This window comes from Miscanthus floridulus, chromosome 3 (assembly GCF_019320115.1).
Source record: "Miscanthus floridulus cultivar M001 chromosome 3, ASM1932011v1, whole genome shotgun sequence".
Lineage (NCBI taxonomy): Eukaryota > Viridiplantae > Streptophyta > Magnoliopsida > Poales > Poaceae > Miscanthus > Miscanthus floridulus.
Window position 1 is genome coordinate 11,740,538 of NC_089582.1, and position 22,685 is coordinate 11,763,222.

Sequence of the window (22,685 nt, forward strand, 5' to 3'; positions counted from 1 at the left end):
GGCAGAAGGTCCTAAATCATACTACTTCGAAGGTCTTTAATTGCATTCAGTGGCTAAAATTAACCCTACAAATATTGATTTATTGCAGCTGGACGTGGGAAGAAATATATGGTCAATACAAGAGCTCACGTCGTCCTACAAGAGTGCACGTCGTCTTACACTGCTTCTCTGTCTGTACAAGCTAAGTGCCTATATATATACGCTGTTGCTCCATCTCCCATCACACAAAACCACTTCATCCCTATTAAAAGCTGCCAGCTACATTTTGCAACTACAATCTCTTTATTCCCCGCTACTCACAGCTCCATTGTAAAAGCAGATAGCAAAGAAACAATGGCGTCCCAGGCAATGGAGTGCCACCGTGCTGGTGCAGAGGTCTTCACCGGAGACGCCACGTGCAGGAAGAAGTCCGTGGAGCTGCTGGAGGAGCTCGGCCTCCCCAAGGGCCTCCTTCCACTGGAGGACATCCAGGAGTTCGGGTACAACCGCGACTCGGGCTTCATTTGGCTGGTGCAGGGAAAGAAGGGTGGAGCACACCTTCAAGAAAATCATGCAGAAGGTGTCGTACGACACCGAGGTCACGGCGTTCATCGAGAATGGCAGGCTGAGGAAGATCACTGGCATCAAGACCAACGCGATGATGCTGTGGATTAGCATCAATGAGGTGTTCGTCCCAGAGGCCTTGCCGGAGAAGGTCACCTTCAAGTCCGGCAACGGCCTCTCCAGGACCTTCGATGCCGCTGCCTTTGCGCTTGGGGAATGAGGGATCACCAAATGAGGCAGAAAATTATGGGCACATCAAATCCTCAGCCGGTTTAATGCTAAAAACAACCATGCTCCATGATCTTATATGATCCTTTTAAAACAATAATAAATCTGTATAATTGCTTGTTGGCTCTGTATGTTTTTTCTCCTTTTCCCTTTCTTGGAATAATGATGTTCTTTATTAAATATAAACCAAAATGATTGTTTGGCTCTGCTAGTTCAATACTAGCGCCTCCCATGCTACTTCGCTAGCCCACGGACAAGGAAGGTCAAGGCACATACGATGTGTTCCATGCTGGCAAGCGCCCAGCGGGCTACGGCCGCCGCGGCTATGTCTACTACCCGTGGGGAACAACTCATTTGAGACATGTTCCACAAACACGTGTCTCTAATCATACATTACAGTCGCATCTAGAATACATGTCAATAATAAATGGGGTGTCTCCTTTGTACACATAGGATGTAGTGACGATGAGTCTTTCTGCGTTCGGGAATGTTTCATATGATTTCGTTACATCAGACTATGGCCCTCCGGCCTTGCGCTGAGCTCGCCGCCGGTCAATAGAGTCGTGTTGCTGGCATGGCTTGTCTCATACATGCGTGCTTCGGCTAAGGGCACCGACCGAGAGGGCTGGGTCACTCGATGGTGCCACATGCTGCAGCACGCAAGCGCTAGCGAGGGGCCCTACTGTTGTTCATTCACACAATCATAGCATGGACAACACAGAGTTGTTTTGTGTTGATTCAACATATCCACCTCTGCAACTGTTATCAATGATTTAAGACCATCAAAGTGTCATCACAAGACACCATCCGCCGATCCTCCATACTCTAGAATAATTCAAAAACCTAAAAATGAAAGAAATGACTATTCAACAGTATTCAAGCATGAGCAAATAATCCATAGTAAATGAGAGCATGAATAAACAATGTCTACCTCTGATCTCTAAGCATGGCTTCTTCAGAATAAGCTAGAGATGTGTTCTATTAATGATCCATGCAGGTTGTTGATCTTGGCAAGATAGCAGAGGAGTGCTCCTAAATGTAGAAGTGTGTCCATGAGGAATTAGCATTGAGTTAATTAAACATGAGCTTGTCCTACATGTAAGGAGAGAGCAGAAGGGTAGGACAAGAGTACCTATCGATCTCTTGGCATAGAAATTGCAAAAGAGTGTGATGGTGGCTAGGAGCAAGGAGGTTCAGCCACCCTGGCAGCCGAGGAGTTCCCGTGAGGGTAGGGCAAAGATCTGCACTGCCACGTGTGGTCCCAAGGTCGATGACGATGGTATGAATGGTGGCAACACACCGCTCGATTGGCTGGCAGCAGGATCGAGAGCTAGGATCACTGAGAGGGCGATGGTGGCTCCTGTATCAAAGCAGTGCAGCGTGTGTCAGAACAGTGCGGCGCACAATGCCTTCTTACTCCGTTGTGGCCCCACACTACTCCCTGTCATCATACATGCAGGTAGACATCAGAGATTGTGGGTTACAAATCACGTGACTAAGGTGACTTCTTACATCATAGACGCGTCAAGTTAAAATGAGTCTCCGATGACTACGCTAATCATTCAGAGATGCATTGTACTAAACACATCTGTGATGACATATTATCTCACAGGCACGTTTTAATTGGGACGTGTCAGTCTGTCTTGATAGCGGCAGACATTGTATTGAAACGCATGCATATGTGAGGTGCAGTCATCACATACACGTTATGTCTACTGTCCATTTGGAACCACTCATATGAGACATGTTCCATAAACACGTGTCTCTAATCATACACTACAGTCGTGTCTAGAATACATGTCAATAAATGGTGTGTCTCCAATTTCTACCCCAATCTACTGCAACACACGTGAATTGAGGTGGATATGAAAGCAGCCAAACAAGCTCTAATTGCATAATAAAGAGGGGAAATCTTTTCTCTAAAAAAGATGGTGGCGGTGACCATGGCCGCCGTGCCGCTGCTGATATGGCAAGCTGTGGAGCGAGTTAGCAAATGGTTCTGCTCCAGCATTTCACGCCATCTAGCAATAATTAAACGTGGGGGCAGGAAACTTTTGCTTCGCACGAGGATCACGCGGCTCAGAGAGGGGGAAGTGCTTGCAAACCTACCTTGCAATAAAGATGCATCACGGCTCATAGAGGATCTCTAAATAGTAACGGTAAGACAGCTTATCTATGAACGTGGAACGCACAATGCATGCAAGAGTGCCCTGCATAGCACGATCCGTAGTTCACGGCTTGACACGTTCACACACGTTCAGAGAGAGAGGCCAGCCGGCCGGATGACGATATGGTGCGTGCTTTAGTATAATATACTACTATATCTTTTTTGTAATATGAAATAACTTTATTTATCTATGTCTAGCTGATCACAATATGCCTCTATCTTGCTGACAACGACTTAAACTCACCATGAGCTCCATCGGCATTAGTTTTTTAGTCACAGGTCCGTGCATTGCTTATAAGATGCATCGGAGGGATGGAACCTTCCTGGGCAAACTGAATTCTTATGACTGGTTAATCAACCCATACTCCTGCCTAGAATCTTGTTAATTACATGAGTATTAAAAGTTCAGTGGTGATTATGAGACTCGACAATCCTATCTAGTTGTCATAAATTAATTTACCATTTATTTTATATGTGTAGTTGTATTCTATTATTATTGGCATAGGGTGCATATATTAATATGATTTTAAATGAATTATCAATAGGGTTCGTTTGTTAGGAGAACATTCTTTCTCATAATCTTTCTCAAAATCGATTAAGTATGAAAATTTGTATATATGTGCAGTACTACAAAAAGGTCACCACTGCCGGTTTGGAAACCTCCATTGCTGTCAGTACTGACCCTCGGGGGTGAACTGTCGACCGTGATAGCCTTGGATATCACTGCCGGTTCAAAACCGGTGGTGGTAATCTGGTATCTCCGCCGGTTCACCATTTTATCTAGCTGTGACAACGGCTAGGTCATCGTCCGTTTGGAGTTTGAACCGACGTTGCAGATCCTATAATCGTTGTCGCTTTATAGTATGATCCGGTGGTGATGACCATTCGATCACTGCTAGGTTTAATGTGCACTGTTTGGTCACCACCAGTCAGTGGTTCAACCTAGCGATGATGAACAATTGATCAACATTGTATCATTCATTTGGCACTGTGGTGATCGCTATTAGTTCACCACCAGTAAATAATTTTGGTTCAGCGTTGATGACCTTCTATATCGCTGGAATATTATTGCATCCGGCTATGATATTGCATTTTCACAATATTTGTTGAGATGAATCTTAATAGCATATTCAACAAGCCATACACATATAATCTTTTGGGTTGGGTCAGGCACGAGGCCTTGGTTTGTTGACCTGGACTGAGAGACGCCGGCTCGTGGGTATAGCAAGATGGGTTGAAGCTCCGAATTTAACTAGTGGTATTAAAGCCCATGGTCGTTAAACCAAGAAAATCTCAGGTGTCAAATGGTGACGGGGGAGCTCGTTAACCTCTTGGAGGATCACAAGGTTTGTGTGTAACATGCAGCGTTTGACTCAGAGCCTAGGATTACATCTTCTGGAGATCGCACTAGAGTTGTGTGATCTAAAGAGTTGAGCTCAATGTGTGACGGGATAGAGTGTAAGGGTTTAAGTCCCACATCGATAATTGGTGGGGGAGGAACAAAACATACATGGTAGGGGTAGCCCTCACCTAGCAGGCCAGTCTTTTAAGTTGAGTTAAGCTCGAGACCTTGGTTTGTTGTGGGCTCCAGTAAACCGGAGTGTGGGGTGCAGGCTCGTCGGTTTAGCGAGTTAGGCAGATCCGCTACACACTCTAATAACAAATTTAGGGATTGTATGTATCTTATGTTTTGTGAAAACCAGAATCCTTAAATCCCATTTTTATTTTATTATCCAGAAAACCATGTTTGTTTTCTTTATATAACTTGGAGGCAAGTAAAAACAGTTTCTAGTAAACTCGGAATACCGAGTTTTACAGGAAACTAGTGCTAGATGTTTTTATTTTTATAGAAAACGGAAAGCACGGCCTGTTTCTTCCGCCATAAATCTCACATCTTCATTGTTCTGATTTAAGAGAGAAGCCTGTGAGAGTAATTATGATCCAAACACCATAATATACAAATAAAAACTAACAGAATACCTACTTAAAACAGATCTATCCAAAATTCATGGTAAAACCTATTTTCTAAAAACTGATTTTTAATTATGATACCTAAACAGCCACTTAACTTCATTTACACGTTTTCATAGGCAGCAGGTCCTAAATCATACTACTTTGAAGGTCATTAAGGTTGTTGATCTTGGCAAGATAGCAGAGGAGTGCTCCTAAATGTAGAAGCGTGTCCATGAGGAATTAGCATTGAGTTAATTAAACATGAGCTTGTCCTACATGTAAGGAGAGAGCAGAAGGGTAGGACAAGAGTACCTATCGATCTCTTGGCATAGAAATTGCAAAAGAGTGTGATGGTGGCTAGGAGCAAGGAGGTTCAGCCACCCGGCAGCCGAGGAGTTCCCGTGAGGGTAGGGCAAAGATCTGCACTGCCACGTGTGGTCCCAAGGTTGATGACGATGGTATGAATGGTGGCAACACACCGCTCGATTGGCTGGCAGCAGATCGAGAGCTAGGATCATGAGGGGCGATGGTGGCTCCTGTATCAAAGCAGTGCAGCGCGTGTCAGAACAGTGCGGCGCACAATGCCTTCTTACTCGTTGTGGCCCCACACTACTCCCTGTCATCATACATGCAGGTAGACATCAGAGTTGTGGGTTACAAATCACGTGACTAAGGTGACTTCTTACATCATAGACGCGTCAAGTTAAAATGAGTCTCCGATGACTACGCTAATCTTCAGAGATGCATTGTACTAAACACATCTGTGATGACATATTATCTCACAGGCACGTTTTAATTGGGACGTGTCATCTGTCTTCATAGCGGCAGACATTGTATTGAAACACATGCATATGTGAGGTGCAGTCATCACATACACGTTATGTCTACTGTCCATTTGGAACCACTCATATGAGACATGTTCCATAAACACGTGTCTCTAATCATACACTACAGTCGTGTCTAGAATACATGTCAATAAATGGTGTGTCTCCAATTTCTACCCCAATCTACTGCAACACACGTGAATTGAGGCGGATATGAAAGCAGCCAAACAAGCTCTAATTGCATAATAAAGAAGGGGAAATCTTTTCTCTAAAAAAGATGGTGGCGGTGACCATGGCCGCCGTACCGCTGCTGATATGGCAAGCTGTGGAGCGAGTTAGCAAATGGTTCTGCTCCAGCATTTCACGCCATCTTACAATAATTAAACGTGGGGGCAGGAAACTTTTGCTTCGCACGAGGATCACGCGGCTCAGAGAGGGGGAAGTGCTTGCAAACCTACCTTGCAATAAAGATGCATCACGTCTCATAGAGGATCTCTAAATAGTAACGGTAAGACAGCTTATCTATGAACGTGGAACGCACAATGCATGCGCAAGAGTGCCCTGCATAGCACGATCCGTAGTTCACGGCTTGACACGTTCACACACGTTCAGAGAGAGAGGCCAGCCGGCCGGATGACGATATGGTGCGTGCTTTAGTATAATATAACTACTATATCTTTTTTTTGTAATATGAAATAACTTTATTTATCTATGTCTAGCTGATCACAATATGCCTCTATCTTCCTGACAACGACTTAAACTCACCATGAGCTCCATCGGCATTAGTTTTTTAGTCACAGGTCCGTGCATTGCTTATAAGATGCATCGGAGGGATGGAACCTTCCTGGGCAAACGAATTCTTTATGACTGGTTAATCAACCCATACTCCTGCCTAGAATCTTGTTAATTACATGAGTATTAAAAGTTCAGTGGTGATTATGAGACTCGACAATCCTATCTAGTTGTCATAAATTAATTTACCATTTATTTTATATGTGTAGTTGTATTCTATTATTATTGGCATAGGGTGCATATATTAATATGATTTTAAATGAATTATCAATAGGGTTCGTTTGTTAGGAGAACATTCTTTCTCATAATCTTTCTCAAAATCGATTAAGTATGAAAATTTATATATATGTGCAGTACTACAAAAAGGTCACCACTGCCGGTTTGGAAACCTCCATTGCTGTCGGTACTGACCCTCGGGGGTGAACTATCGACCGTGATAGCCTTGGATATCACTGCCAGTTCAAAACCGGTGGTGGTAATCTGGTATCTCCGCCGGTTCACCATTTTATCTAGCGGTGACAACGGCTAGGTCATCGTCCGTTTGGTGATCCTATAATCGTTGTCGCTTTATAGTATGATCCGGTGGTGATGACCATTCGATCACTGCTGGTTTAATGTGCACTGTTTGGTCACCACCAGTCAGTGGTTCAACCTAGCGATGATGAACAATTGATCAACATTGTATCATTCATTTGGCACGTGGTGATCGCTATTAGTTCACCACCAGTAAATAATTTTGGTTCAGCGTTGATGACCTTCTATATCGCTGGAATATTATTGCATCCGGCTATGATATTGCATTTTCACAATATTTGTTGAGATGAATCTTAATAGCATATTCAACAAGCCATACACATATAATCTTTTGGGTTGGGTCAGGCACGAGGCCTTGGTTTGTTGACCTGGACTGAGAGACGCCGGCTCGTGGGTATAGCAAGATGGGTTGAAGCTCCGAATTTAACTAGTGGTATTAAAGCCCATGGTCGTTAAACCAAGAAAATCTCAGGTGTCAAATGTTGACGGGGGAGCTCGTTAACCTCTTGGAGGATCACAAGGTTTGTGTGTAACATGCAGCGTTTGACTCAGAGCCTGGATTACATCTTCTGGAGATCGCACAGAGTTGTGTGATCTAAAGAGTTGAGCTCAATGTGTGACGGGATAGAGTGTCGGGTTTAGTCCCACATCGATAATTGGTGGGGGAGGACAAAACTTACATGGTAGGGGTAGCCCTCACCTAACAGGCCAGTCTTTTAAGTTGAGTTAAGCTCGAGACCTTGGTTTGTTGTGGGCTCCAGTAAACCTGAGTGTGGGGTGCAGGCTCGTTGGTTTAGCGAGTTAGGCAGATCCGCTGCACACTCTAATAACAAATTTAGGGATTGTATGTATCTTATGTTTTGTGAAAACCAGAATCCTTAAATCCCATTTTTATTTTATTATCCAGAAAACCATGTTTGTTTTCTTTATATAACTTGGAGGCAAGTAAAAACAGTTTCTAGTAAACTCGGAATACCGAGTTTTACAAGAAACTAGTGCTAGATGTTTTTATTTTTATAGAAAACAGAAAGCCGCCATAAATCTCACATCTTCATTGTTCTGATTTAAGAGAGAAGCCTGTGAGAGTAATTATGATCCAAACACCATAATATACAAATAAAAACTAACAGAATACCTACTTAAAACAGATCTATCCAAAATTCATGGTAAAACCTATTTTCTAAAAACAGATTTTTAATTATGATACCTAAACAACCACTTAACTTCATTGACACGTTTTCATAGGCAACAGGTCCCAAATCATACTACTTCGAAGGTCATTAGGGCTTGTTTGGCACGGCTCCTCCCGAGGGGCTCCTCCGGAGGAGCCGTAGCCGTTTTGGAGGAGCCACAAATTGTGGCTCCTCCAAAACGGCTCCGGCTCCTCTGTTTTTTACTGAAAAACGGCTCCTCCAAGAAAACGTTTGGCAGGGCTCCTCTGGAGGAGCCGGAGCCGGAGCCGGAGAGGAGCCCTGCCAAACAAGCCCTTAATCGCATTGAGTGGCTAAAATTTACCGTTACAAGTATTGATTTATTGCAGCTGGATGTGATAAGAAATATATGGTCAATACAAGAGCGCACGTCTTCTTACACTGCTTCTCGGTCTGTACAGGCTGCGTGCCTATATATATGCGCTGTTGCTCCATCTCCCATCACACAAAACCACTTCATCCCTATTAAAAGCTGCCAGCTACAATTTGCAACTACAATCTCTTTTATTGCCGGTCGCTACTCACAGCTCCATTTGTAAAATCAGATAGCAAAGAAACAATGGCGTCCCAGGCCATCGAGTGCCACCGTGCTGGTGCAGAGGTCTTCACCGGAGACGCCACGTGCAGGAAGAAGTCCGTGGAGCTGCTGGAGGAGTTTGGCCTCCCCAACGGCATCCTTCCATTGGAGGACATCCAGGAGTTTGGGTACAACCGCCACTCAGGCTTCATCTGGCTGGTGCAGGGGAAGAAGGTGGAGCACACCTTCAAGAAGATCAAGAAGACGGCGTCATACGCCACCGAGGTCACGGCGTTCATCGAGAAGGGCAAGCTGGGGAAGATCACTGGCGTCAAGATTAAGGAGCTGATGCTCTGGATTAGCATCGTCGAGGTGTACGTCCCAGAGGCCTCACCGGAGAAGGTCACGTCCAAGTCCAGCAGTGGCCTGTCCAAGACCTTGGATGCCGCTGCCTTTGCCCTTGGGGAATGAGGGATCACCAAATGTGACAGAAAGTTATGGGCACGTGAAATCCAAAGCCGGTTTAATGCTAAAAACAACCATGCTCCATGATCTTATATGATCCTTTGAAAACAATAAATCTGTATAATTGCTTGTTGGCTCTGTATGTTTTTTCTCCTTTTCCCTTTCTCGGAATAATGATGTTCTTTATTAAATATAAACCAAAAGGATTGTTTGGCTACCCTAATTCAACACTGGTGCCTCCCATGCTACTTCGCTAGCCCACGGACACAGAAGGTCAAGGCACATACAAGGTGTTCCTTGCTGGCCAGCGCCCAGTGGGCTACGGCCGCCGCGCGGCTATGTCTACTGCGCCTGTGGGGGACCACTTATTTGAGACATGTTCCATAAACATGTGTCTCTAATCATACATTACACTCGCGTCTAGAATACATGTCAATAATAAATGGGGTGTCTCCATTGTGCACATCTGACGTAGTGACGATGAGTCAGTTTCTGCTTCGGGAATGTTTCATATGATTTCGTTACAGGAGAGTATGGCCCTATGGCCCTGCGCGAGCTCACCGCCGGTCAATAGAGTCGCGTTGCTGCCATGGCTTGTCTGGTGCATAGGCGCCTTCGGCTAAGGGCACCGACCGAGTGGCTGGTCACTCGATGGTGCCACATGCTGCAGCAAAGAGCGCTAGCGAGGGACCCTACTGCTTTTCATTCACACAATCATAGCATGGACAACACAGAGTTTTTTGTGTTGATTCAACATATCCACCTTTGCAACTGTTGTCAATGATTTGAGACCATCAAAGTATCATCACAAGACAACATCTTCGATCCTCCATACTCTAGAATAATTCAAAAAAATAAAAATGAAAGAAATGACTATTCAACAATATTCAAGCAATTGATGAGCGAATAATCCATAGTAAATGAGTGCATGAATAAACAATGTCTACCTCTGATCTCTAAGCAATCTTCTTCAGAATAAGCTAGAGATGTGTTCTATTAATGATCCATGCAAGTTGTTGATCTTGGCAAGAGAGCAGAAGAGTGCTCCTAAAGGTAGAAGCATGTCCATGATGAATTAACGTTGAGTTAATTAAACATGAGCTTGCCCTACATGTGAGGTGAGAACAGAAGTGTAGGACAAGCGTACTTGTCGATCTGTTAGCACAGAAATAGTAGAAGAGAGTGATGGTTGCCCAGAAACTCCCATGGGGCCATGGCAAAGATCTGCACTACCATATGTGGTCCCAAAGACGCATGAATGGTGGCAATGCACCGATCGGCCAGCAGCGGATCGAGAGTTAGGATCACAAGGGGCGATGGTGGCTCCCTGATCAATGCAGTGCAGCGCGTGAATCGGAACAGTGTGGCACATAATGCCTTCTTACATTAGAAACGCATCACCCTATCATCATACATTCAGGTAGCAGCTACGTTTCTTGCCCGAATGACGGGAGTTTGGTTCCACCTCGCCCGACGCCTTTGGGCCAGCTCCACCTCGCCCGAGGGCTTAGGGATAGACTCCGCCTCGCCCGACCCCCGAGGGCCAGGCTCGGTCTCGCCCAAGGGATAAGGGCCAGCTCCGCCTCGCCCGAGAACTTAGGGATTGACTCCGCCTCGCCCGACCCCCGAGGGACGGGCTCGGTCTCGCCCGAGGGACGCCCACAGCACTGCTTCCTGCTCCGACCCCACGACTCTGACCCCGCAACCGGGGCTCGTGGGAAGCCTGCTCACCGCTCTTCTCCGACCGGCGCACTGAGGGCCGACTGGAGCCATCTGACCGGGGGCTCCCCGTTCGGAGGGAACTAGAAGACGTGCGGAGAAAGGCAAGGCATGGCTCATAAGTCAAAACCACTGAACCAGAGTCCATACCCTGCGCTCTGATAGGAAAAGTACTACCAAGGAACGACAGGATGGGTGCTTTAGACCCTTCCAGGCGTAGCAGAGCCTGAACAGTGTTGTGGGCGCGTGCTCTTCGCCCTACAGAGTTGTAGGCGCCGCCTTCAGCCCTCGGGCACGAAACCCGATGTAGACATAGGACAACCACTACGGTCCAGAAAAAGACTCGCGTCCTCCACAAATGACGGATATGCTATCACCACGATATGGTCCCAAGGGAGCGGCACCCGCTTCATGGCCCCTCAGGTCCACCAGATCAGAGTATTCGCTTCAGCCTCCGGACGCCCCCTCCGATCAAAAGGCTTTGCCCACAGCACTACTTCCTGCTCCGACCCCACGACCGGGGCACGCGGGAAGCCTGCTCACCGCTCTTCTCCGACCGGCGCACTGAGGGCCGACTGGAGCCATCCGACCGGGTGCTCCCTGTTCGGAGGGAACCAGAAGACGTGCGGAGAAAGGCAAGGCATGGCTCATAAGTCAAAACCACTGTACCAGAGTCCATACCCTACGCCCCGACAGGAAAAGTACTGCTAGGGAACGACGGGATGGGTGCTTTAGACCCTTCCAGGCGTAGCAGAGCCTGAACAGTGTTGTGGGCGCATGCTCTTCGCCCTACAGAGTTGTAGGCGCCGCCTTCTGCCCTCGGGCATGAAACCCGATGTAGACATACAACAACCACTACGGTCCAGAAAAAGACTCGCGTCCTCCACAAATGACGGATATGCTATCACCACGATATGGTCCCAAGGGAGCGGCACCCACTTCATGGCCCCTCGGGTCCACCAGATCGGAGTATTCGCTTCAGCCTCTGGACGCCCCCTCCGATCAAAAGGCTTTGCCCACAGCACTGCTTCCTGCTCCGACCTTGCGACCGGGGCTCGCGGGAAGCCTGCTCACCGCTCTTCTCCGACCGACGCACTGAGGGCCGACTGGAGCCATCTGACCGGGGGCTCCCCGTTCGGAGGGAACCAGAAGACGTGCGGAGAAAGGCAAGGCATGGCTCATAAGTCAAAACCACTATACCAGAGTCCATACCCTGCGCGGGGCAGTACTCTGTACCCATCCTGACATTCTACAGTGGCATCGACAATAGTGTAGGCGCTTATCATCCTTTTGCACCCACCAGAATGGACAAGGCTTGGTAGACGTGAACAACAAGGCTAGGTAGCGTACGCATCCAAGCCCTCTCACTTGTAAAGCCGTCCCCTTCATCTATAAAAGGGGATGTGCTTCCTTCGATGGACGGACCGACTCTTGACAAACAACACACATCACACACAGTCAAGCTGCTATCAGGCTCTTGACATCCTTTCGACCCTTCCATCAGAGACTTGGGACTAGTCCCTCTCTCGACCGTTTGTACCCCCTACTACGAACCATTTTTGGTGCTAATAACACGAGCAGCAACAGACTGGACGTAGGGACATTCAGCCCGAACCAGTATAAATCTTGTGTCCATTAGCGCACCATCCGGGCCTAATGCGTATAACTATAAATTTACTTGCCGGTGCTTATTCAAAACATCGACAGTGCTCTTGATAGATATGTTTTGAAAGATTCTCAGTTTACTTCTCAAAATCAAACCCCTGATGCTAATGTTGGCGAGGGTCATGCTGCTGATGGTAGAAACATAGTAGAAGTTGGGGCAGAATTTAACAGTGAAGGTTTTGGACATGTTGATGAAGCACATGCTAGAACTGAAAGTAACAATGACAACAATAGTTCTTTCCAGTCTGACATATATGATCCAAGATATTGGGATTCACTTGATTCTAAAATGATTGATATATTGCTGCAGAAGGGTCCTATAAGAGATTTATCAATTCTTAAAGGTCCCAAAGATAGATTTTCTAGAAGATTTTCTGCAACATTTTATACTAGAGTTCTCGCAAATGGTGAAACTTGTGATAGAGAATGGCTTGTATATTGCAAACCTCTAGATAGAGTATTTTGCTTTTGTTGCAAATTATTGAGAAAGGGGCATGCAAAAGGACAGTTGGCAAATGATGGGTTCAGTGATTGGAATCATTTTGGCACTAGACTTAAAGAGCATGAAACTAGTGCAGAGCATGTCTCGAATATGGCTTCTTGGTATGAGTTGCGCCTCAGGTTGCAGAATGATCAAACAATTGACAGCGTTGCTCAAAGAGAAATCCAAAAGGAAAGGGAGCATTGGAGAAAAGTTTTGTACAGAATTATCTTGATTGTAAAATTTCTTGCATCACATAATCTAGCATTCCGTGGTAGTAATAGCAAGTTATACCAAGATTGCAATGGAAATTTCTTAGGAATGGTTGAATTGCTTGCTGAATTTGACCCTGTTATCCAAGAGCATGTTCGGCGCATCACCAATGATGAAATTCATAAGCACTATCTTGGTCATGGCATCCAGAATGAGTTAATAAGTTTGTTCGCTGATGCAATTAGGAGTGAAATCATTAGAAAGGTAAAACAAGCAAAGTACTTCTCAGTTATACTTGATTGCACTCCTGATGCAAGCCATCAGGAACAAATGTCTTTGATCATAAGGTATGTTGATATGTCCTCAGATTCTATTTGTGTTGAAGAATCCTTTTTAGGATTTTTGGAGGTAAATGATACTAGTGGACAAGGATTGTTTGATGTCTTACAGGATGAATTGAAGAATCTTGACCTTGATATAGACAATGTGAGAGGGCAGGGATATGACAATGGGTCAAATATGAAAGGGAAACATTAAGGGGTACAAAAGAAACTTTTGGATATAAATCCCAGGGCTTTTTATTCAGCTTGTGGCTGTCACGGTCTGAATCTAACATTATGTGATATGGCCAAGTCTTGTGGTAAAGCAAAAGATTTTTTTGGAGTCATACAACGCATCTATATGACATTTGGTAAATCCACTAAGAAATGGCAGATTCTTTTGGATAACATTACAGGATTGACACTCAAGCCATTGTCAACTACTCGTTGGGAGAGTCATGTTGATAGTGTTAAGGCTATAAGGTTCCAGATGCAAGAAATACGGGAGGCCTTGCTGCAAGTGGCTGAAAGTGATGATGATCCATTGTCAAGTAGTGAAGCTAAATCCTTAGTAGACAATGAGCTTGGTAGCTTTGAATTTTTAGTGGCAATACTCATCTAGTATGAACTATTATCCACTGTTAATTTGGTCAGCAAGCAGCTACAAGCAAAGGATATGATTATTGATACTGCCATTGAGAATGTACGAGAGCTAATATCCTTTTTCAAAGAGTACAGAGAAACGGGCTTTTCAAAAGCTTTGCAAGTTGCAACAGAAATTGCACTAGAGATGGAAATTGATCTGATTTTTCACACCAAACGTAAAATCAAAAGGAAAAGACAATTTGGTGAGAGCCCTGATGATGCATCTTCTCCTTCGCAATCTGCAGAAGATTCATTTCGGCGTGATTATTTTATACCTGTTGTTGATCAAGCCATAGTTTCACTTTCTAGGAGATTTGAACAATATGAGGAATTCCAAAATAATTTTGGTTTCCTATTTACTTCAGATAAGTTGCGTTCCTTGGATGATAGAAAATTGCTTTCTTCTTGTGTCAATCTAGAAGCTAAACTTAAAAGTGGAGAACATTTAGATATTGATGGAAGAGAATTATACGTGGAGTTAAAGTTCATTCAAGATCATATTGACAGATCTATGGGCCCTCTTGATATTCTTAATTATTTGAAACAACATGGTTCTTTCCCAAACGCCATTATTGCATACAGAGTTTTGTTAACCATTCCAGTTACCATTGCATCTGCGGAAAGAAGCTTTTCTAAACTCAAGTTATTGAAGTCCTACTTGCGATGTGCAATGACACAAGAAAGACTCAATGGGTTGGCAACAATAGCACTTGAAAATGATATCTTGGAGATGATCAAGTATGAAGATATAATTAAAGACTTCATTTCGAAGAATACTAGGAGAATAATGCTTTTCAGTAGAAACTAGAATGTAAGGTCAGTTTGTTGCTTAAGTACTTTTGTATTGTTTTAGCATCAAGATTTGATATGTTCTAAGTATTGTAAGAACAACGTATATTTAAAACTTTATAATAAAGTAAAATTATGCTTTTGTTATATTATTTTCTTATTGTAGCATCCAGTTTTAAGAACAAAACCAGATACACACCATATGTGAGCCCAGGAAGTCAAATCTCACATATAGCTACAAATAAGGGTAATATCAACAGACAATGCTTAAATACATAACGTATTGGTATAAAGAATATAACCTCAGAGTATAGACAGCGTAAAGACAACTCCGATCTTCAGGCGAAGACTCCAATCCACAGGGACAACTGACTGGTTGATCACAAGCCTAATTCCTCCAAACTCTAGCAATCTGGTACCCATCCGGGATTTTTTCCAAATAATTGAAAATAAAGCAAGTGTAAGTACATGTCGTACTCAACAAATATAACATGGGGTTCATGAGGCTCAAAAGGCTGACATTGGTTTACTGCGATTAGCTTTTAATGAGTCATGATTTTAGTAATTGAGTAGCAACAAGTTCACCTCAAGCCCATAAACACATGATTAGGTAAACATGAATAATGAATAGCATAAATAGTAATCATTAATGAGCATCTTCATTATCCATATCATTAGTGTTCATCATCTATTCCATAAAAGTTCCAAGGCCGCTCGTGACCGTGAGCACGGCTGATATACCAGTTTTACACTCTGCAGAGGTTGTACACTTTCATTGTGAGTCGTGATTTACCCTTTCGCCCGAGGTGATCAGCCTCTTGACCCACTACCAAGGAAGGTCGGCAGGGTTCACTATGAAGCCTTTCAAAGGTTCGTCTAACAAGTTAGGGCCGCTAGGTTTCTGTGGCCTACGAATGTAGAGCTCCCCTTCCGACAGGCACAATGACGCGCAGCCTATACACTGACGGACAGAGGCCGCACTATATCTAACCTGGAACACACCCCTCTTGCGCCATAAAGGTAACCACTAACAAGCTAGAAAAGGTCCTCATACTGAGCTAAAGCCAGAGCCATATAGCCCTCACAGATGTACTGTAAGTCCCGGATGATCACTTACAGATAAGTCCTTAGGGAGAGAAATCTAGAGCACCATAAAACAGCCCAATGCTCTAGCCCCCTAGTTCCATGTTGCTAAAAAGCATCTTTTAGTGTTTATTGCATATTACATTAGTCAAGTTACAAGATCATAGTTGTAGTTGAGCACTAGCATCATACTACCCAATGCAATAATCCAAAGGTATCAAGGTATAAGTGCAAAAGACTAGGATATCCTTAGTGGTAGTCAAGGTAGACACATGCAGTGTGAATTAAGTGATTAAATGTGTATAGAACAACAAGGAAGATCCCATGCTATACTTGCCTTAAAATACCGATCCTTCGGTAAGCTTTAATCTTTAACGTTCTTCTTCTTTTTCTTCTTGATCACCACGTATATCTCACCGACTGGACGAAATCATAAAGCACCACACAAACATCCGTACAATCATACACGAAGCAAACAATAGATCTAAATTAGAACAATACACCAATCATAAAATCAAGATGAAAAGTTTGTAAAACGAATCTACGTCTCGTTACGAACACACAGACGCGAAAAGCACACTAATCGGAAATGCGGTGAAAAAGATACATCTACCGAAAGATTTACTTTATACGCGGAAAAGAAAACTATAGGCTTCATTTATTTAACTATATAAAGTCTTATATAAATTGGATTAAATCAAATTTAGATTTGAATTATAAAACTAAAGTAAAACAAATCACATTTTATTTACAAAACCTAGTTGCATAATTGTTATTTAAGATATGATCTAAACCATGAAATTCCAGAAATAGTGACATGGTAACCACTATTAATAACGCATAGTTTTCGTTGCTATGAATCTAACGCAACTTGAATGGGTCAAAACGGATCTAAAACGCAAAAGATATGAAATAAACAAGATTTTCTTTATTAAAATAATAGATTAAATCTAATCACAAATTTTAAAAGTTAAAAACATACTGAACAGTAGTATGAACATGTAGATTATGAAATTACGAACCTAACGCAATTTGAACGGATCATATCGGAGTTAAAACGGAGAAGTTATGGCTAAAACAAAATCAGTGGCAAATATGTAAATAGCTGAAAACGTATTTTAGACTTAACCGAAACAAAATACGCTTTCAAATGAAGAAAACAAAATCTGAAAACATGTTTTGGACTGCGGGTTTATTTGTCAAAAACAGAGGGACTCTTTAGCAAAAAGAACAGCGAAGGGGTAAGTTCTAATCTGGACCATTGATCTAAAAACGGACGGCTCAGGATGATTACGTATTCCTATTGTATTTCAAGGTTTATTTTTGTAAAGGAAAACGGCCACAATAAAGCATGACGTGGAAGATGAGGTCATCAAGCTAACGAGCAGATCGGCACAGCGTAACGCATATGCACGCTCACGCCGGTGGCATCTACAGCGGCGACCGGAGCAACAGAGATTGAAAAAAAAAAGAAAGAGAGTACTGGGGGCTTCATCACCTACCGCAACAAGGACACCGGACAGGAGAGCAGGCGACGGCGGATTCGATTTTGGGCTTGGGTGCTGCAGCGGGCGAGCAGCGATGGCGTAGGACTCAATTGAGCGGGTCAAGATGCATGGTGATACTCTAGTGAACTTGCGCCGGTTGTAGAGAGAAGAAGAGAGCAGGGGCGGGAAGTGGTACTCACGGCATCGTTACCTCTCGGAGAAGCTCGGCAGGGTGCTCCAAGCGACGACGGAACGGCAAAGCAACGAGGCGAGCTCGGCAAGGCTTGAGGCGAGGGCAGAGCTCCGAAGCCTGGGATAGGAGGCGGCGCTGCATGCACTTGAGGACTCGAGCGGCTCGTCGGCACGAGCACGCTAGGGCATAGACGACGGCTGCGGCTTTCTCCAGGCTTGGTGAGGGACGACACGGCGCGGAGGCTTATATGGGGCGGAGCGACGTGGCGCGCACGGCAGGGGAGGACTCGGGAGCGGCGCAGACACGGATTTGACGAGGGTTCGTCGGTGATACGGAAGGCGGCGGTCGAGTCCATGGCGACGACGACAGTGCCGACACCGAGGGCCCACCTGACAGCGTGCGGAGAGACACGGGTCCAGCGGCAGTGACGGCTCGAGAAAGACGGCGTGTGGGCAGCACGGACTCCAGGCGGCGACAACGAGTCCAAGCAGATAACGAGCTTGTGGAGAGGATGAAGCTGATAGGGCGGCCCCACCTGTCGGCGCAAGAAAGATGAAGGGGACGCGCGGGCGGCTTTCGCTGCTGAGCAGCCGAGCGCGCGGGCTGAGGCGCTGAGCTGCGGCCAGGGCCATGGATTGGGCCATGTGGAGAAACGAAGCTGGGCCTGCGTGGCTGAACGGGCTGGCGCAGTGGGAAGAGGAAAGATGGGCCGCGCGGTTGGAAACGGCCATGGCCACGTGGGACGAGAACGGCCGCGTGCGAGCAGGCCGTCTGGGCCAAAACCGAGAAAAGGAGTATGGAGTTTTCTTGTTCCAAATATCTTTCTATTTTCCTTTCTTAATTCAACCCAGATTTTAAAACATGATCCAAATCGAATTCCGACGTAGTTTCAAGTATACTTTTCAACTCAAATAAAAGTGAGAAATTTTGATAAGTTTTCAAAAATAAATTTTTACAATTTCTTAAAGTCTTTTGTTTTTCTAATTCTCTTCTCTTTCTTTCCTTTTACTTCAAGACCATTTTTAATTTCATTTGCAAAAGCAATTTTAACCATTTTAAATTTTCAATCAAAATCACTCAATCAAATAATCAAATGCACCGACATGTATGCACAAACATGTTGCTAGCTTATGATGAATTTTAATTTAATGAAAAATTTTATTTTCCTATATTTCATGTGCACAAAAATTCACAAATAAATCATTTTGAACCTATTTTAAAAACAGGCAAATTTTAGGGTGTTACACTTATAGATTTTAGGGCCACATCACGAGTTTCATTCAGGGTCTTCCAAATCGTAGGTACGGCCCTGCAGGTAGACATCAGACTCTTTGAGTGGGGATTGCACCTCTGTATCACCGACATCATCTATAGGGATCGAGGAGGAGCAGCATGACTCTCCGTCACCCCTGGTTGAGCGACCACTTCCCATCTTCCCTGTTCGCAGAGGTTTGAGGCCTGATGAAGAACAAGTCCCCCAGGACTTCGCCGCCACATCTGCGAAGGATTGCAGACGCCTGCGCCGGTCTTCTGGTGTTCGTAGCTGAACATCATACGGTAGCTTGCCATGATCATTCCGTGGCACCCTTGCGCAAAAAAAAAAAAAGATCATTCGGAGGGACCGGGTTTGGGCACTCAACCTCTGAGTGGCCCATAATGCCACAAGCAAAACTATAGAAAGGGAGTCATTCATAAAGCACATCAAACCATTTCGGTTCCTCCGCTTTGCTCATCTGAAGAAGGACACCCCGACGGAGAGGTTTGTCGATCTCAACAGCCACCCGGACACGTAAGAATGCTCCACTAGCTTTTCCATCTCCGTCAACATCGATCTTAATCACATTGCCCGCCAAGCCCATGGCACGAATTCCCCGCTACTGGTTCATCCATCCTAGAGGTAGGTTTATAATTCTAGCCCAAAGCTCCATCCGATCAAACACAATTTTAGATGAGCTGGGCCGTTCATCATATTTCTTCAGGATCATGGCATGTCGACCCACCATCCAGGGGGTTCCTGCCATCACCCTCTCCAAGTCCATCTTGCTGCCAAATTCCGCAACAAACATGTTACTCCCCTTATAACCGATCACCTACACCTCCAAGCCGCATGGATTACCCCACGCGGGCTTCATAGCCGCACGAACGGTGTTGACATGGATGATCGCTGGCGATAGGACCTTTCTTATAACCACCCATTCAACCGGCGATGGATCCGCACTCTTGGCATCATAGCAGAAATCCGCGACTGCTTCTTCCTCCTCCGTGAGATTTAACCTCTTCATAAGATCCGCCACATTCTCCTTGGCACCTCCATCATCCCCACCGGAGGCAGAGTGGCCTTCCTTCCTTGCATGTCCAGTCGAAGCCAAGATCCGAACCTGGAGAGGCACACCTGGGTGATCTGTGATCCGAGAGGAGGTAAACACAAAGCGATCCAAACAATAAGACCTAAGCGGTGCAGAAGCCCAAGAGAACACTATGTGGTCGACGGTGCTGGAACGGCTAACCAGTGATATGCGGTGGCCGCCGCTGATGAAGGTCGGTGGGTAGGGCGTGGACGCTGTGATCGGGTGAGCAGCGGTGGTGGCAGCCCTAGGTCACTGGTGAGGTGAGCTAGGGCAGAGAGATCGCTATCGCTATAGAGATCGCCCAGGTGGGAGCACCGGTGTCTTGTGGTGCATTTTTATCTCTTGCCCAAATATGCCTAGAAAGTGTTTTTTTATGCCTCCATGGTTGACTAGTTTGCGGGACAAGCATGCGTGGCCATGACTCAAGAATGTGTTGACTTTTTTATGCCTCCATCGTTAACTAGTCTGCGTGACGAGCATGCATGGCCCATTCCCATTTACACGGTAAATCTTTCATACTTGATATGGGCCTGGGGCTGTAGCTGGAGCCCCGAGCATGGTCCAAATTTTTTTTGGTAATAAATCTCTTCATCTAGCGCCCGTCGAGGCCCAACCAATCAATCAAGCAACCTCCACGTTTCTCCGTTTTTTTTTTTTTTGAGAAACTCCCACGTTTCTCCTCACGCGAGAGACGCGGCCGCGCAATACCGCGAAAGGCCGAACGCCTGACCGTGCCTAAGTGCCACAGTCGGAGGTAAATATCTAAATCCTAATAAATGCATTGCCATTGCAAATTGAACCATTTTATATCATAGGTAAATTGAAAATATGTATTACAAACGTAAAGGTACGTGTGCATATAATTTTTGAGAAATTTTACAGGCCATTCATCGGGCGAGACTGGACGATGGAAAAATAGAAGGTACCCAACTAAAAGTACATGGAGATAATAAATAGATGGAGATAGTAACAAATTAGTTAGGGCTAGTACAAAATATACAGGGCAAGATCTATTATTTATTTTATATTTTTTTTGAATAAGGGTAAATTAGTTGTCATTCAAGGACAAAAATGGGATTTCCTATGACTCTTTTTATTCCCAGAGGTGTAGGTCTTTGGGCAAGGCCGCGTGCACTCGCTCGCCACAAGCAAGAGGCCGACTGTGAACGTGCAGCATCCCCTCGCGAGGCAGACTCCGTCATGTCCTTCTCACTCGGGGACGAGACGTTCACGTCCATTCCGCTGCCGCCCCGTGCCTGCGGCAGGTCGCCGGTAACGTCGTCGGGCTCACGGTTCTCCACGTTGGCGGCCTGGACCTTGTCTCCTTCCACCAACATCGACCGCGTGACATATGGACGCCGGCGTCCGAGGACTTTGCATGGCGTGCGGCTGACGCGCAGAACCGGGCGGGCTCCGGCTGCCGAGATACGCAGCAGTAGCTGTGCTCACAGCTTGCCACCGTCGTCGGTAGTGGCTACAGGCTACTGCGCAGCTATACGAGGAGAACCTTGAGGCCGTTGGCCGGCCGTACGAGGACGTCCTCTTCGCGTCGACTCGTCGTACCTGCAGGCGCTGTCGATGGCTCTGCGCCGGCCGGCTTCCAGCTCGCACGCTCGGGAGGCTCAAGTCCGTCTGCCGTAGATGGCGCCCCGTCATCAAGACCGACCGCTTCGTCTCGGCGCACAACGAGCACCAGCTGCGTCTCGCCGCTTCATCTCCGGCCGTCGTCTCTGCTTGCAGACCGCGTCATCTTCACGTGCTGCCTGCCGCTCGAAGATGAACCCTCTGTGGCACTCCGCTGGTGCTTGGTGGCTTCGCCTTCCGTGATACCGTGCCATGGTCGACCGATCCATGACGTCTAGTTCTAGAAGGGCACACCCTTAATTACTAAAATACCGACTATAATATATTTCTCAATTAATTACTTAGAAAATAGAAAAAGATGAAAATATGTGGGAGGTACCATGGTACTTTTCCAGCCATTGTAAAAGATCTCATATTTTTTTTTTCAAAAAATATACTTTCATGTTTCAGAAAATTTTGAAACAAGTCATATCCATAGTTTACCCACATGGGTACTTTGTTGCAAAAGTTGAGATTCAAACTCATTCTAGAAAAAAAAATCATGCAAAAATGACAAAATGCAGGTGCATATACACTACAAGACAAGATTCTAGAAATTTCGTCTTCTAGTGCACATGGACTCCAATTTTGTTATTTTTGCATGGTTTTTGTCCACATTGAGTTTGAATCTTAACTACGGCAACAAAGTACATATATGGATGCACTATGCATAAAATATTCCAAACCACGGAAGCATGCTTTTCGAAAAAGTTTGCATGTTTGGACCTACCTTCAAGTTAGCACTACATATTTTGTCAGGATGGAAAGATTTTTAGTATAAAAGATGTGTCGAATAGTACTCTGCCAGAATTAACTAAAGAGATATGAGTTGAACAAAAAAGGTCACGACTTAATATGTTTGACAAATTTCCTGATCCATGGATC

General features: G+C 45.2%; 1 protein-coding gene and 2 pseudogenes across 1 annotated transcript; all 3 read left to right on the top strand.

Annotated features, from left to right (window-relative positions):
• The first annotated feature begins 333 nt into the window (after positions 1-333).
• On the top strand, positions 334-763 carry LOC136544973 (uncharacterized; annotated as a pseudogene).
• An 8,048-nt stretch (positions 764-8,811) lies between these two features.
• LOC136544974 (uncharacterized) lies at positions 8,812-9,240 on the top strand. The gene has a single exon (XM_066537029.1). The coding sequence runs from the start codon at positions 8,812-8,814 to the stop codon at positions 9,238-9,240; it is 429 nt and encodes a 142-aa protein (XP_066393126.1).
• Positions 9,241-12,609: 3,369 nt separating this feature from the next.
• LOC136543147 (uncharacterized) lies at positions 12,610-15,085 on the top strand (annotated as a pseudogene).
• The last annotated feature ends 7,600 nt before the right edge of the window (positions 15,086-22,685 follow it).

Coding starts and splice junctions, on each gene's coding strand:
- LOC136544974 (XM_066537029.1), top strand. CDS start 8,812: ATGGCGTCCCAGGCCATCGAGTGCCACCGTGCTGGTGCAGAGGTCTTC.